Below are 13,324 nucleotides of genomic sequence, written 5' to 3'. Positions count from 1 at the left end.
ATTTTTTAGTTTCATATCATACAAATGTTTGTTAATATAATTGCATTAATATAAAAATTTATATTAATATACAATATTAGGTGGCTCTTGAGCTTCAATCCATTTTTTAATTTATTTATTTTTAATCTTTAATATTAAATAATTTACTCAACATCTTTTTTCATAAATTTTAATTTTATCCTCCGGGATAAGGCTTGCTTCTCTGATGACTTGACAGACCTATTTATTTACACTGTTGAGCATTTAGTATTTTTGGATATCTTCGAGTTATTTTTATCATAAAGTCATTTAGAGCATGTGCTTTGATGATAATCATTGGCTTATAAAGAGCTATCTCATGGCATTGGGCTTAGCAAGAATCTGGCATATTAGTTGATCTATCATGATAATGATACGATGAGCATAGGAGTAGAGTCGAAGTTTTTTAGCTATCAGGATCAACCCGTAGGTCAACTTTTAAAAATTAAGATATCGAGTTTTCCCATCTTGGAGTATATAGCTAGTATAATACATAAGCATTTAGATTCATTGCTCCTCTTGAATTAAGACCAAGGTTACAACCATCGAGGTTATAGATAACCACAAATATAAATCTTTCTCCGAGCAAGAATTGGAAAGTTGGAGAGGCGTCATGAGTATCTCTTGAGTGTATCAAATGCTTTCTAACATTGCTCGATCTATTAAGAGTCATTTGGATATTTTAGGATCTTGAAGAATGATAAACACTAATCCCTTCTCCGAGATAAGAGTCGACTAAAAGTGATAATTTAGTCCGCCAACTATTGAACTTTTTTAATAAAACATGGAGGTTTCATGTTGATAATGGACTAGACTTTCTCTATATTTACATATATTCCTTGTAAATGTAACATGAAGCCCAAAAACTTTCATCAACTTACACCAAATACACAATTATATTTAATTGCATCCAAAATTTTTTAATGGTGGTAAATGTTTCTCTGAGGTTGGCTAAGTGTGTGTCGACAATGCAACTATTTACCAACATTGTCCACGTAAACTTTTATACTCCTACCCACTTGACATATTGCCCCTATATTTTCTAGTTGAAATGGCATGATCATGTGACAGTATAAGCCTTTCTCAATGATAAAAGCTATGTTCTTTGTCCTTTGATATTATTTTAATTTGATTGTCAAAAAAGCATCCATAAAATTTAATAGCTCATGTCTGAAGGTGTAATCGGCAAGTTGATCAATTTAAGAAAAAAAATCTGTCTTTTAGATAAATCTTATTGAGATTGATGTAATCAAAATAAATTCTTAATTTTCCATTACTATTTCTAATGAGAACTATGTTGGTGAGCCGCTTTGAATAATGAACTTCACGAATACAGCGAACTTGCAAAGGTTTTCCAACTTCATTCTTTATAGTCTTCCGTTGGTCAAGAGCGAATCTTTGGAACATTTTGACAAACTGTTTTGTACTATAGGTTTATGTTGAGTTGATGTTGAGCTATACTAGGGTCTATTCCAAGCATGTCACTAGTCGACCATGCAAACACTTCTGAGTTTAATCGTAGAAAGTTAATGAGTTTTTTCTTCCTCTCTTAGGTTGAGGCTGACCTCATTTTTATTGTGTGATATAGTCGTTCTAGGTTTAGAGGAATTTCTTTCGAGGGTACCCCCACCACATAGTATATAATCAATAATGAGAGATCTTATGGGTCTATTTGTTGGATCGATAACTTTCCATTCCTTAGAAGGGTGACGGATGTCAAGTAGCACTATTTGGATTCTTTGGGGTCACTCTTGATCTCCCTTATTCTTGTATCGAACAAAATCTCAAGTATCATTTAATATATTGACACCACTACTTTTATTCAGTTGACTACTAGAAACTTGATTTTTATTATCTTAGTGCAATTATTAGGTCCAAAGATTATATAGATATTGATGATTCCCATCAAGGTAACTAACTCTCTTGTGAAGTTGATAAGAGCATAAGAGATGGGCCGAAGATCCTTGGCTAATAAACCAATTCTAGAAAAGGCATGATAATATAATATTTCTTCCAAGCTCCTTGTATTAATAAGAAACCTTTTGAGTCATGCTTTTGCGATTCAAAGGGATAACACTAATGTATCATCATGCTTATAAACTAGGTACTTAGCCTTTTTTTCCCTAAACATAATGGGTTGGTCAATCTCCATTTAGGTGGAACCTTTTTAACTAGGGTTCCCTCACATACATCTTTTGAGCCGAGGAACTATTAGCCCCAGCAGTTGATCACTAGTTATCACGTACACATATTACTCAATTAAGCCTTGGAGTTTCGATGAAGATTCTCGAATTTGATGGAGGAATTTATTGAGGTGTCCCTTACGAACCAAATCTTCAATTTGCTCCTTTTAAGCTATAGCAACTTTTAGTTTCACGCCTATAATCTCAGTGGAAGTGACAATATTTGCTTATATTTCTCTTTGTCGGTGGGGCACTCAATAGTGAGGGTGTCCTTAGAAGTTCATTCTATGTGAGAAGTGTTAAGCAATGTGAGCTCTCACTTACAAAGGGATCAATCTTCTTTTGATTTGTCATTCCTCGTCCTCTCATAGGAACTTGGGCATATGATTTTTTACTTCTTTTTTAATTTTCTTAGATTCACCCCTCTTTTTTCTAATGATAATCAACTTAGTAAACTATTAAATTATATCTGAGTTGGAAGCCAACTTAAAATCAACTTAGTTTCTTTTCGAGCCAATCTTTCGGAAAACATGTCAAGATGATCTCCTTTTTTTTCAAAACTAAGTTTTAGGAGATACGTCGACTAGTCTATCAAGCATCTTATTTTTTCAATAATATCTAAGTGTATTTAGATCGTTTTTTTTATAATAGAGCTTAGGGGGCAATATACCATTTGTTTAACATGGTTGTGCCTATTGATTGTAACTACTTATAACAGAATGCATATTTCCACATGGAGATAAGATCATTACTGGGTTGTATATGATACTAGTGACTAAGATGATAACACGTCGATTGCATATGATGCTAATATGTTAGCTACATCATATCCACTATAGCATAATCAATACTTGTGATTACTTTATAATCAAAGCACTCTCGAATATTATTATGTTCATTATAATTAAAGGGGAGAAATCATTTTGAATTCTATCTAAACTTAGACTTGATGAAACTAACTATTTAAATTTTTTTATTCGAATTTAGCTAAATTCTAAATTTAAAATATACTTAAATCCATTATAGATAGTTATACTCGAAAACATTCATCTTCAATAGTAAAAATATTCATCTTCAATCAAAACTCAACACGTGACGTCCTAATAAGTAAAAGAAAATAATATATATATATATATATTAAATTATTTAAAATTATAAATAAATTAATTAATTTTTAATAGGTTCAATTAGGTAGATCATAATAATTGGTTTCGGATCAAACATATTTTATTTTGATCAAATGAAATCGAAACTCGATTTAGGGTTCCATCTATTTCAACACTCCTGTAATTAATCATCTCATATATTTTCTATGGGTTCGATAGGCCTAACAACTCAAAAGAAAACAAAAAAGAGTCATTCCTAATTTATCGTGGGATCGACACCTAATAATAATAATAATAATGTTGACATCGTTCTTTCATTATGCTTTGTTGTCGATTTCAACCATCCATGTACCGATATCAACATTATAAGCCATTCTGTGGAATACCATGGCATTAATTTTACTCTTCCAAGGATTTCTTTTCGGGGGGAAAACAAGGCGTCATAGCTCGATTCCCATCGGATCCGCTGCGGCCAGAGCTCACGGTTCTTTCCGGTGCCGGACGATGGAAACTGCCGCCGCTGACGCTGCCACCGATCTTCGTTCGGACTTTCTCCAAGTCCTGCGAAGCCGGAGGCGGAACCCCGATGGTATGCATCTTGTAGAACAGAGAGACTCTCGAGGGTTTATTGGCTCTCGGATGTTAATTACTGGTCGATCGTTTCCAAATCTTTTGCAACTACTTTATATCTGTAGATGTTTGGCTTGGCTCAATAAAAAATCTTAATTAGTGGTTCATGAGAATTCCCCTAACTACGAGAAGTTAGTTTTATGAGATATGATTTATGGTACTTGTCCGGTGGAATCAAGATGATCTTATCAAGAAATAGGTTATAATTGGCAAGAGTTGGAAGAATTTAAATAAATATGTTTTTTTTTCTTTTGCAAGCAGTAGAAATTGGATTTGGTCTCTCAAAGTTTTTACCATCTAAGCAAGCTGGGAATTTTTTTTCTGTTGTCAGACATGATCTGTCTCAAATTTGGTGAGGATATATTGAGTCAGCGAATAATTGTTATATTATCTTTGTTCAGTTCCTCTCTGCGCTGAGCTTGGGAAACCAGTGAAGAATCCAGTGTATCAGTCGAGCATATTTCCAGGTTCCAAAGAGGTGAGGAAACCAAAGGAAAGGCGGGCTTTGATGTTATGCTTCTTATAGTAATTCTTGATTCATCTTGGTAATGCCATTGCTCCAATTTTCCAGGTAATGGAAGCTTGTCCAAAGGAGAATGTTGAGAATTTCAAGGAGAGACTGATTGAGGAGAACATTTACCTGACAACAGAGGTAATCTTATAAGATATTGGTTCCTTACTCTTTTGAATTAGTTATGTTTATTCGTTAGGCATCTTGTCAGTTGATACGATGTTGAACATAATGGCAAGTTAATAGGCATGTGGCATGTCATTGACCTCATGATGCTTTGCCAACCAAAGGCAATCATGTTAATCTCTTTAAATGTGCATCTTTCCTCTCTTTCAAGGTATGGGTTATGAAGATGACAAACCAAATGGTTGTTTTCCAGTTCATAAAACAAACTGAAGTATTACAGTTTGGATCTATTTATGATATTGTTTATGTTGTAACTTAATTTGAAAGAAAAAAAATTATATAAATTTTTTTGTAATATTTATTAGTGAATTTCCTAACCTTTTTTGTGTGATGTTATCAAGAGCTTGCAGTAGCATAGATTATATACAAAGTAAAAGCACTTCAATTAGGATTCTTATTTTGGTTTTCAAGTGTGAACAGAACATAAAATTACTATGTCCAGGACATACAATTACTATGTTTCATCTACAATACAATTATCTATAACTATGGTTCACATTTTGGTTTGATTTTGAGATAGAAACCAAGCTAAACTTTTAAGTATTATTCTTTTAAAAAATTAAATAAATCATTTTCCCAACTTATGGTTAGATTGATCCAAACTACCTCCTAGACTAAAGAGTGTTATAAGCAAGGTATGCAATTTTGTACCGTACCGGAGTTTCAACGTTCGCTCGGTACGGTACGAAACTGTATACCGAGCGGTATACCGCTCAGTGTATATATATATATATATATATATATATATATATATATATAGTATTATAAAGGCAACGTCGCCTCGTTTATATATATATATATATATATATATATATATATATATATATATATATATATATATATATATATATGATTATATATATTTATATATAAATATTTATATATAAATATTCTTTATATATAAGGCGATGTTTTCGGCGACGCGACGTCGCCTATTATAAAATATTTATATATATTAATATATATATAATTTTTTATATTTTTTTTCGTTTCGTTCGGTAACGGGCGGTCTGTGTACCGGTAAGCTAACGGACCGATACATACCGCCCATACCTGATGGTACTATTTGAAATTGCATATATTGGTTATAAGCTTACTTGGACTGTGAATCTCCATTTTTCTACCTGATTGGTAGAGAACAAAAGTGCTTTAGTTATGAAAATATAAGATTTTTATCAGGTCCATCCTGCAGGTCCTATGGGCTGTGGAGAAGAGAAAAGAAGTCTTGTAACTATTTGAAGTATGAAAAAGAATATAATTTTATTCTCTTTTTAGACAACAGGCTTTCATGTATATAGTAAAATTACCATTTCTAAGTTTACATGGAACTCCTAATTCTACAGAAAATAGGAGTTTGAGCCAAACGAAAAAGTGCCAACTCTGCCACAACTTCTCTTTTCCAGGGGATTAAAGACATGTTAGGGCATTAGATATCTAATAAATTCAAAACGTAAAATGTTTGGTTACTTTGATAGATTATTTTAAATTTTTTCCGCCACTAAAATATAAAATTCAATTGAAGCTAAGAAAAAATTATATTAGAGGTGAGCCTTTGCACTATAGTAAGGTAGTTGCTTTACAAGACAAATAGATTTTAGTCACGAAAATAACGTCTCTACTTGCAGATGTGAGTGTGCTCACACGAATTCTCAGCATACCTGACACTAGTGAGAGCTCGTTGTACTTGATCACCTTTTTAGTGAAAGAAGATTGTGTTCATTTAGGACTTTACTTCACCCCATATCCTATCTTAGTGTTGGACTATATTATTTGTATAATGGCTAATGCATGGATTTAGAATATGAATAGTCAGTACATCAGCAAACAAGATGTAAAGTGTATGGTTAAATGTAATGCGTGGTAATTTGCTACTACGCTAACTATATCTGAGACATCAGGAAAAGTTCAAAATTTTCTTCTACAGGAAGGTGAGCAAGGTCGTCTTCCTGTATTGATTCTGAGCTTGAAGGACACTATTCCACAAAGAAAGCCAGCTGTTGTGCTTTTACATAGCTCTTACAAGTGCAAGGAGTGGTTGCAGCCACTACTTGAGGTTATCTTTAGGACCTGAACAGAAGTCTAATTCATAGGAGGTAATCTTTATGTGTCCTTTTGTTTGATTATTGGTTTTTTCCAGGCTTATGCTTCAAGAGGATATGTAGCTGTTGCTATTGATTCTCGCTACCATGGTGAAAGGGCTAACAGCACAACAGCATACAAAGATGTAATAAAATATGAGAGTATTTTGTATTTCCCAAAGTCAAACTCCCTTGATATGGATATATTCATTTTATTGGCTTCACTTGTATTTTTGTAATAGGCTCTGGTTTCATCATGGAAGAATGGTGATACAATGCCTTTCATATATGATACAGTAAGTTGTTCTTCATTTGCTATGTATATGTGTGTGTGCGGTGGAAGCAACAATAATTTACAATTAAAAATTCTATGACCAAATTAGTGAATGAAGATTATAACTTCTTATTATATATGTGGTCCTCAATGGATATGGCAGGTCTGGGACTTAATAAAATTGGCAGATTATCTGATACAAAGGAAGGACATTGATCCTTCTCGGATTGGGATTACTGGTGAATCACTTGGAGGTTAGTTATGATAGCAGATTGAGCTAACATTAGTAAAAAGTAAACAATTTTGGAGCTCATATAGTGTTGCTGATGTAGGAATGCATGCATGGTTTGCTGCAGCAGTTGATACGCGGTACTCTGTGGTTGTCCCTATAATTGGGGTTCAGGTGTGCAAATGAGATATAATATACTGCAGTTATATGTGGATTTTTACCATCCAAGTAGATAGATGGTTGGTATATAGGAGGTTTTTTCCACAGTTAATTAATTGATTCTCAATGTTATGGTAATAGGGGTTCAGATGGGCTTTAGATAATGACAAGTGGCAGGCTCGGGTTGACAGCATAAAACCTGTCTTCGAAGGTCAGCTTGCTAGTTATCAGTTTCATATATTTGACCACGGTTACATCTTATAGACTATGAGTATGGTTTCATCTTTTCCAATTACATTTTAGAAAACATTGCACTATGTGCAGTATTTGATGCTTCCTTGTGAAGTTCGTCTTACCCTTGATGTTTAAAATTAGAAATGGACGATGCCATAAGAATGGAACTACAGTATTATATAGCAGGTCTGCTGTCATTATATGTGATCATAATGCAAGTAATTCTTTATTCCATATGTACTGGAGCATAGCTATGTCTCTGAAAAGTGTTTCTTTAACCCTGCAATTAGTATTTTTAATTATTTTTTACTTTTGTCACAACTGATGTTCCTGTCTGTATTGATGATGTTAACTCAATTCAATAAGCCTACTTTCACTTAATGATCTGGTTGTCTGATTTTGCTTAACCAATTGCAGAAGCATGTATTGATTTAGGCAAGAATACAATTGATAAAGAAGTTGTAAAGAAGGTTAGCTATGTTTTATTTTTTTAGCTTTAACATGGATTGACAGAAGCAAATCCAGGTTTTCATCTCATAGGTTTCAGTTCTTAAACATGCTTATGTTTCTTTGCCTAGGTGTGGGATAGAATCGCTCCAGGTTTATACTTGCAGTTTGATGCACCTTATACCATTCCTGTGATCGCACCACGTCCCTTGCTAATGTTAAATGGTATGTGTAGCTTTTCAACTACAACAAACAAACCTCTTTTCTGCTATCCTTGAAGTGCTGGATCTTGTTTCTTGAGATATGTTTGTTTACTTCACTATAGCTATTATATATATCTTATGCTTGAAAAATGAATGCTGCAAAAAGAGACTGTTCATGATAATATTGAAAATATCTTGTAAATAGTCTACTTTAATGGGGATTTAGAACTGAGTCTCTCGAGCATCAACAACTATAAGTAACCTATGTAGATGCAATTTTCATATATCTTTCTGTACCTATATCAACTAATGCCTGTTAGTTTTTGATACACGGACATTTGATTCTTATTGACTAATATAATATTCTGACTGTCTGGAACAAATAGGTGCTGAAGATCCTCGCTGCCCTGTTCCTGGTTTAAAAGAACCCCATGTGAAGGCAACTGAGCTTTACAAACAGGCAAACTGCCCAGAGAATCTCAAGGTAGACAAACTACAAATTAATGCTATCAATGGTGGATTTATTAAACTCATATTTAGCCAATAGAACTTGTGGGGATATCCAGGAAATGATTATGTTTATTTTCTGGAATGCAGAAATTTAGCGCCTGGTCAAGTTTGGCCTTGAACACATGGATGATAACCTTTTCTTTGGTTAAAATTAGACCTTAAGGTGTCATGAGTTTGTGTCTAAAGCAATATCATTTAAATTATATCTGTAAGACTCATTTATCTCCTGTTGGATTTCTTCACCCTTTCATACCCCAAATTCTGCTTATAGTATGTAGATCCGATATCACCTTGGGATTATCCAATCTGCTGCATTACCCCACTTTTGCTTCAAGCAATTCATATTCAATTTCAAACATGAATAGGATTTACAGAAGGAAAGAGCCAAATCCAATATACTTTGTCGTTATAGTCCTAATGCTGGCAAAATATTCACAGTTATATTTTATTTGAACAGTTTATAGCAGAGGCCGGAATCGGGCACCAAATGACAGTTTCAATGGTGAAGGAAGCAAGTAGCTGGTTGGACAAGTTCCTCAAGTGATTAAGGTCATGCTTTCTGTCACTTAGGCAAAAGAGTTGAATCTTGCATGTTTTATAATCTAAATATGAACCCGTGGATTATCATAGACACAGTAATCCTCATCTACATGATGTGGAATGATTGGGGTAATAAAATACTTGTAAGACGATAAACCTTTGGTATTTGCTTGAGATTGTAATGGAATCCTGTGTTTATGACCAGTATGTTACAATCTTTTCATCTGGTTGGCTCTTTTACCAGGACAGTCTCACGGTAACATATTCATTCATTCCACAGGAATCAGCTCAGATGTTGGGGTGAAAAGTTTCAGTTCATCTAAAGCTTCCAAAAGTTGAGTTTGGAGTAAACTTTCATTCCCAAGTACAGTGACAAAACCTCAAGCCGGCTGGAAAATAGGAATTTTGTGTTGGTAGTGTTGTCCAACACTAGCCTTTTTGTTAGTTTCCTATTGGAATTTTGTGTTCTGTCTGATTTGGTTGTGCTTGACAACGTTATTAAGACCACAAAGAACTTGAGTTTTTAGCATAATAGCTCGAGAATTGAGATAGTTAAATTTCACTAAAATAGTTCTTTTTCAGCTGGAGTTCTGACCTTTCAAATTAGGTATGTGCTTGATATCAATATGAAAACCATTAGGAACTTTTTGTTTAGTATATATTTTGTGTTCCAATTATTCTGGATCAGACCATATAAATCTCTGCCATGGTTGGGATTCTTCCTTATTCTATACGCTGTAAATTATCCAAAACTTGATTTTCTGTTGGATTTTTGTATCCCGTCAAATTATATTGTGCCTTTGATGAAATTAGTCAACACTGCTTGGATAAAACAGAGGGGATGCAATTTGACCATAAACATCTATTTTACATACATCATAAGAGAAAAATGTAATTAGTGCAAAAATTTTAGGACAGATTTTATTGAATTTTGTGAGGTGCTGTCATTGCATATTCAGCATTTCTGTGTTACAAATAGAACTTACATCTGCTACAAAAATTTGATTCCAAGGAAAAGGCATTCTACTGATATATCATTTATTTCTTCCATATATATAAACAGAAACACAGACTTCTTCAGGATTGCTTCTTAATTCTCATATTTTTCTCCAAACAATGTTTAGTTTTCTGGCAAATTTTAGCATCAAATACTGGATCAATTTTTTCTTTCTTTTTTCTGGGTACACTAAACCAATTATTGGATTAAAGATCAATTATTGGATATATACATATATATATATCTTCCACTGACACCAAACGAAAGAAACAGGGGTAGGAAGAAAAGATGGCCACAGCAAGTAGTTTTATACTCAAACATGAGATCTCAAACTGATATCAAGTCACAGACAAAGCAACCACATAGAAAGAGTTAAACATGCCCTTATTATTACTAGAGAAATATGCATGGTGCCAAACCACAATCATGCGGAGCAGAGCCAGATCCTGCATATGAAATCTCCTTATCATAGTCGTTTTAGTACGGCGGTGTGGTGCTCCCTACTTTTTACCTCGAAGCTTCACTCCGAGCACCCTTTCCAGTTTGGTAATTATCTGTTGATTTGGAATGGCCTTCCCTGACTCGTATTCTTGAATCACTTGGGGCTTCTCATTGATTTGCTGTGAGATATTATGGGTGAGCTTAGATGTAATATGCAAGGAACTATTTGACCAAGAAGGCAACTGATAGAGACGATACCTGTGCAAGTTGAGCCTGGGTTAGCTTCTTGTCCAGCCGAGCTTGCATGAGATTTTTCTTCAGTTCAGACGGCACTCGTCCATCTTGTTGATAAGGAGAAAACATACAGATGAGGAACAAGTGAGGGAAAGAAGAACATCTTACCATCATAATGAAAAATGTGGAACATCAACCAAAGATCATCGTCAACCAAACAAATCGTGCATATAATTCACTGTAAATAGTATCAAATATGAAGATGGTCCAAATAGAAAATTCTGTCAAACATAATCTATAGAGACTACCTTCAATGTCGTTGATGGCATTAATTCTCAAACCTGATCTGTTAAGACTACCTACAATGTGCTGGTCCCCCAGCTGAATACTGGCAAACCTGATTTGCTAAGACTACCTTCAACTTTGCAACTAGGAGCCAGCTTTTTAGACTTCATTTTGCCTTTTTTTAAAAAAAATATTGAGGAAAGTCAATAATTATCACACACAAAATAAATTTCAATCTAGCAATATAAGCTAGGCCTTTCTCTACTTCACCAAAATGTCAAAAGATAAATATGGTTGCTAAAAAATGTTGGAGGTCCAAGGCCAGATAAAGTATTCAAGATTTTGTGTCAAACTTCTGTGTAGCCTTTAACTCTTAGTCAATACAGACCTCTATATCAAAGGGTTTCATCACCAACATGGTGTTACATGTAGGAGTTGGTCCCATCTTGGTGTCTCCTACTAAAGATAATTGCTTATTTTATGCTAAAAAGACCGTAAACATTTTGTCATGAGTTCTAATCATTGAGATAAGGCCTAAGAAACCAATTGTCATTTCTTGAATGCTTATGTAATGTTGCTAGGAGCAGAAAGTGGCAGGAGATAGTCGAACGACAACCAGCTTTTTGTTGCACGTCCTCAGATTGATAGACTTCACAAACAATAGTATGATTACCGAAAAGTTGTAATATGTAATTAAAGGATGTGATAACAAAACCATGTAATTCAAATATAAGGTATTTTTAAGGTGACAGACAAATATGATGCTTTATGTAAATTCGTAGATGTTAAAATCACAAAACTAGATGTGACAAACGACATGATTGTTCAATTTGTCACCAACGATAAAGATTTTGATTGGGTTATTATAAATCTCAAAGGCATAAGTTGTTAGAAAAGGGCCCAATCTATATTAACCCTAACATCTCTCACATGCAGGCCAAACTAGGCTTGACATGTGAAAGTGACAAGTAGGTGGTACAAGCCAATTAGAGAAAATAACATTGTGCAAATATTAATTAAACACCAAGTATAATGGAGAGGGACACATACACTATTCAAATTCATGGTTATTCTGATACTGTGATAAAGACAATAATTCGATCATCAGTAATCCTAACAACTCAAGCAGTTCAAAAAAGGACAAAACATCTATATAAACTCTATCACCTAAATGATACTTTGATATATCCTACTAAAGCATCCAAATATTGTGAGGGATAATGGGCAGAGGCAGCAGCAGGGCCAAGGCTTTTGTTCTGAGGAGACACTATGCTGTAGCTAATGGTTTATTTCAACATTTCTTTATCGATGTTTCAGTGTTCTTCTGTATGTTATCAGCTAAACATGACAATCAAGTGCCTTGACGATGAGGGTGTTTGTTTATCTACTTATTTTGGCAGAGGAGATGGCAATTAGAAGGCGAAATTCCAAATGTGAAGAACATATGCCTAATAAATTTTGGTATTTTTGGACGACATTAAAGGAACCAACAAGATTCCAGCTACAGCAGACAAGATCCTAATCTTCTATATGAACAATCAAACATAAACGTAATAAAGAACATCAGATAACGAGCTGAAATCAACAGACCGAGATGAATATTAACAAATAGAAACATCGACGAACTCACGAGAAAGGTTCTCGGTTTCCTCATCCAGCTTCCTTGTATTCAGGGTCGTGCTGCTTGAAGCAGCCTTGTTGGTGCCAGCATTAGCTGCAAGGAAGAAACAAGTCAACGAAGCTCAATAAGCAGATCAAAGAATCAGATCGATCCCTCTCTCTCGTGCATACACTTCTTGACGGTCTCGATGTCGGCCCCGCTGCGGCGGGCGGCGTTGACGGCCTTCTCGTCCTTCTTGGCGGCGGCGGTGGGCGCCTTCTTGCGGAGCACAACGGGCTCCCAGTCCTGCGCGATCGGACCAGTCCCGGCCATCGACGTCGCCTCTCGGATCGAGGTTAGGGTTTCAAAGGCGAGATTTTTGCGACCAGCGGAGGAACGAGAGGTTGAGGGCGATGGTGGGTTGCGGGTGCTCCACGCGTTCATTTACCATGGCGTGCG

General features: G+C 34.8%; 2 protein-coding genes across 3 annotated transcripts; one reads left to right on the top strand and one right to left on the bottom strand.

Annotated features, from left to right (window-relative positions):
- The first annotated feature begins 3,628 nt into the window (after positions 1-3,628).
- Positions 3,629-9,985, top strand: LOC135581892 (uncharacterized). 2 transcript variants are annotated; one of them, XM_065175970.1, is made up of 14 exons: positions 3,629-3,896; positions 4,339-4,415; positions 4,509-4,589; positions 6,559-6,687; positions 6,772-6,858; positions 6,955-7,008; positions 7,150-7,240; positions 7,319-7,389; positions 7,516-7,585; positions 8,026-8,078; positions 8,187-8,280; positions 8,645-8,742; positions 9,226-9,317; positions 9,589-9,985. In XM_065175970.1, exons 1-13 carry the CDS (start codon positions 3,695-3,697, stop codon positions 9,310-9,312), a joined length of 1,194 nt encoding a protein of 397 aa, XP_065032042.1. In that variant the 5' UTR covers positions 3,629-3,694; the 3' UTR covers positions 9,313-9,317; positions 9,589-9,985. The 2 variants fall into 2 exon arrangements, with proteins under 2 accessions (XP_065032042.1, XP_065032041.1); XM_065175969.1 differs by lacking the exon at positions 9,589-9,985 and having other exon boundaries at positions 9,226-9,512.
- A 596-nt stretch (positions 9,986-10,581) lies between these two features.
- Positions 10,582-13,304, bottom strand: LOC135657490 (multiprotein-bridging factor 1b-like). The gene is made up of 4 exons (XM_065175968.1): positions 13,057-13,304; positions 12,896-12,979; positions 11,005-11,087; positions 10,582-10,925 (listed from the first exon to the last, which is right to left on the bottom strand). The coding sequence occupies exons 1-4, from the start codon at positions 13,196-13,198 to the stop codon at positions 10,806-10,808; spliced, it is 429 nt and encodes a 142-aa protein (XP_065032040.1). The 5' UTR covers positions 13,199-13,304; the 3' UTR covers positions 10,582-10,805.
- Positions 13,305-13,324: the final 20 nt, after the last annotated feature.

The sequence above is a fragment of the Musa acuminata genome, chromosome BXJ1-4, assembly GCF_036884655.1.
Source record: "Musa acuminata AAA Group cultivar baxijiao chromosome BXJ1-4, Cavendish_Baxijiao_AAA, whole genome shotgun sequence".
Taxonomy (NCBI): domain Eukaryota; kingdom Viridiplantae; phylum Streptophyta; class Magnoliopsida; order Zingiberales; family Musaceae; genus Musa; species Musa acuminata.
The sequence above is the reverse complement of the archived record's forward strand: the minus strand, read 5'-3'. Positions and strand labels throughout refer to the sequence as shown.

Coding starts and splice junctions, on each gene's coding strand:
- LOC135581892 (XM_065175970.1), top strand. CDS start 3,695: ATGGCATTAATTTTACTCTTCCAAGGATTTCTTTTCGGGGGGAAAACA. Junction 4,416..4,508: donor TATTTCCAGGTTCCAAAGAG/GTGAGGAAACCA, acceptor CCAATTTTCCAG/GTAATGGAAGCTTGTCCAAA. Junction 6,688..6,771: donor GGTTGCAGCCACTACTTGAG/GTTATCTTTAGG, acceptor GGTTTTTTCCAG/GCTTATGCTTCAAGAGGATA.
- LOC135657490 (XM_065175968.1), bottom strand. CDS start 13,198: ATGGCCGGGACTGGTCCGATCGCGCAGGACTGGGAGCCCGTTGTGCTC. Junction 12,980..13,056: donor CATCGAGACCGTCAAGAAGT/GTATGCACGAGA, acceptor TCTTCCTTGCAG/CTAATGCTGGCACCAACAAG. Junction 11,088..12,895: donor GGAAACCGAGAACCTTTCTC/GTGAGTTCGTCG, acceptor CTTATCAACAAG/ATGGACGAGTGCCGTCTGAA.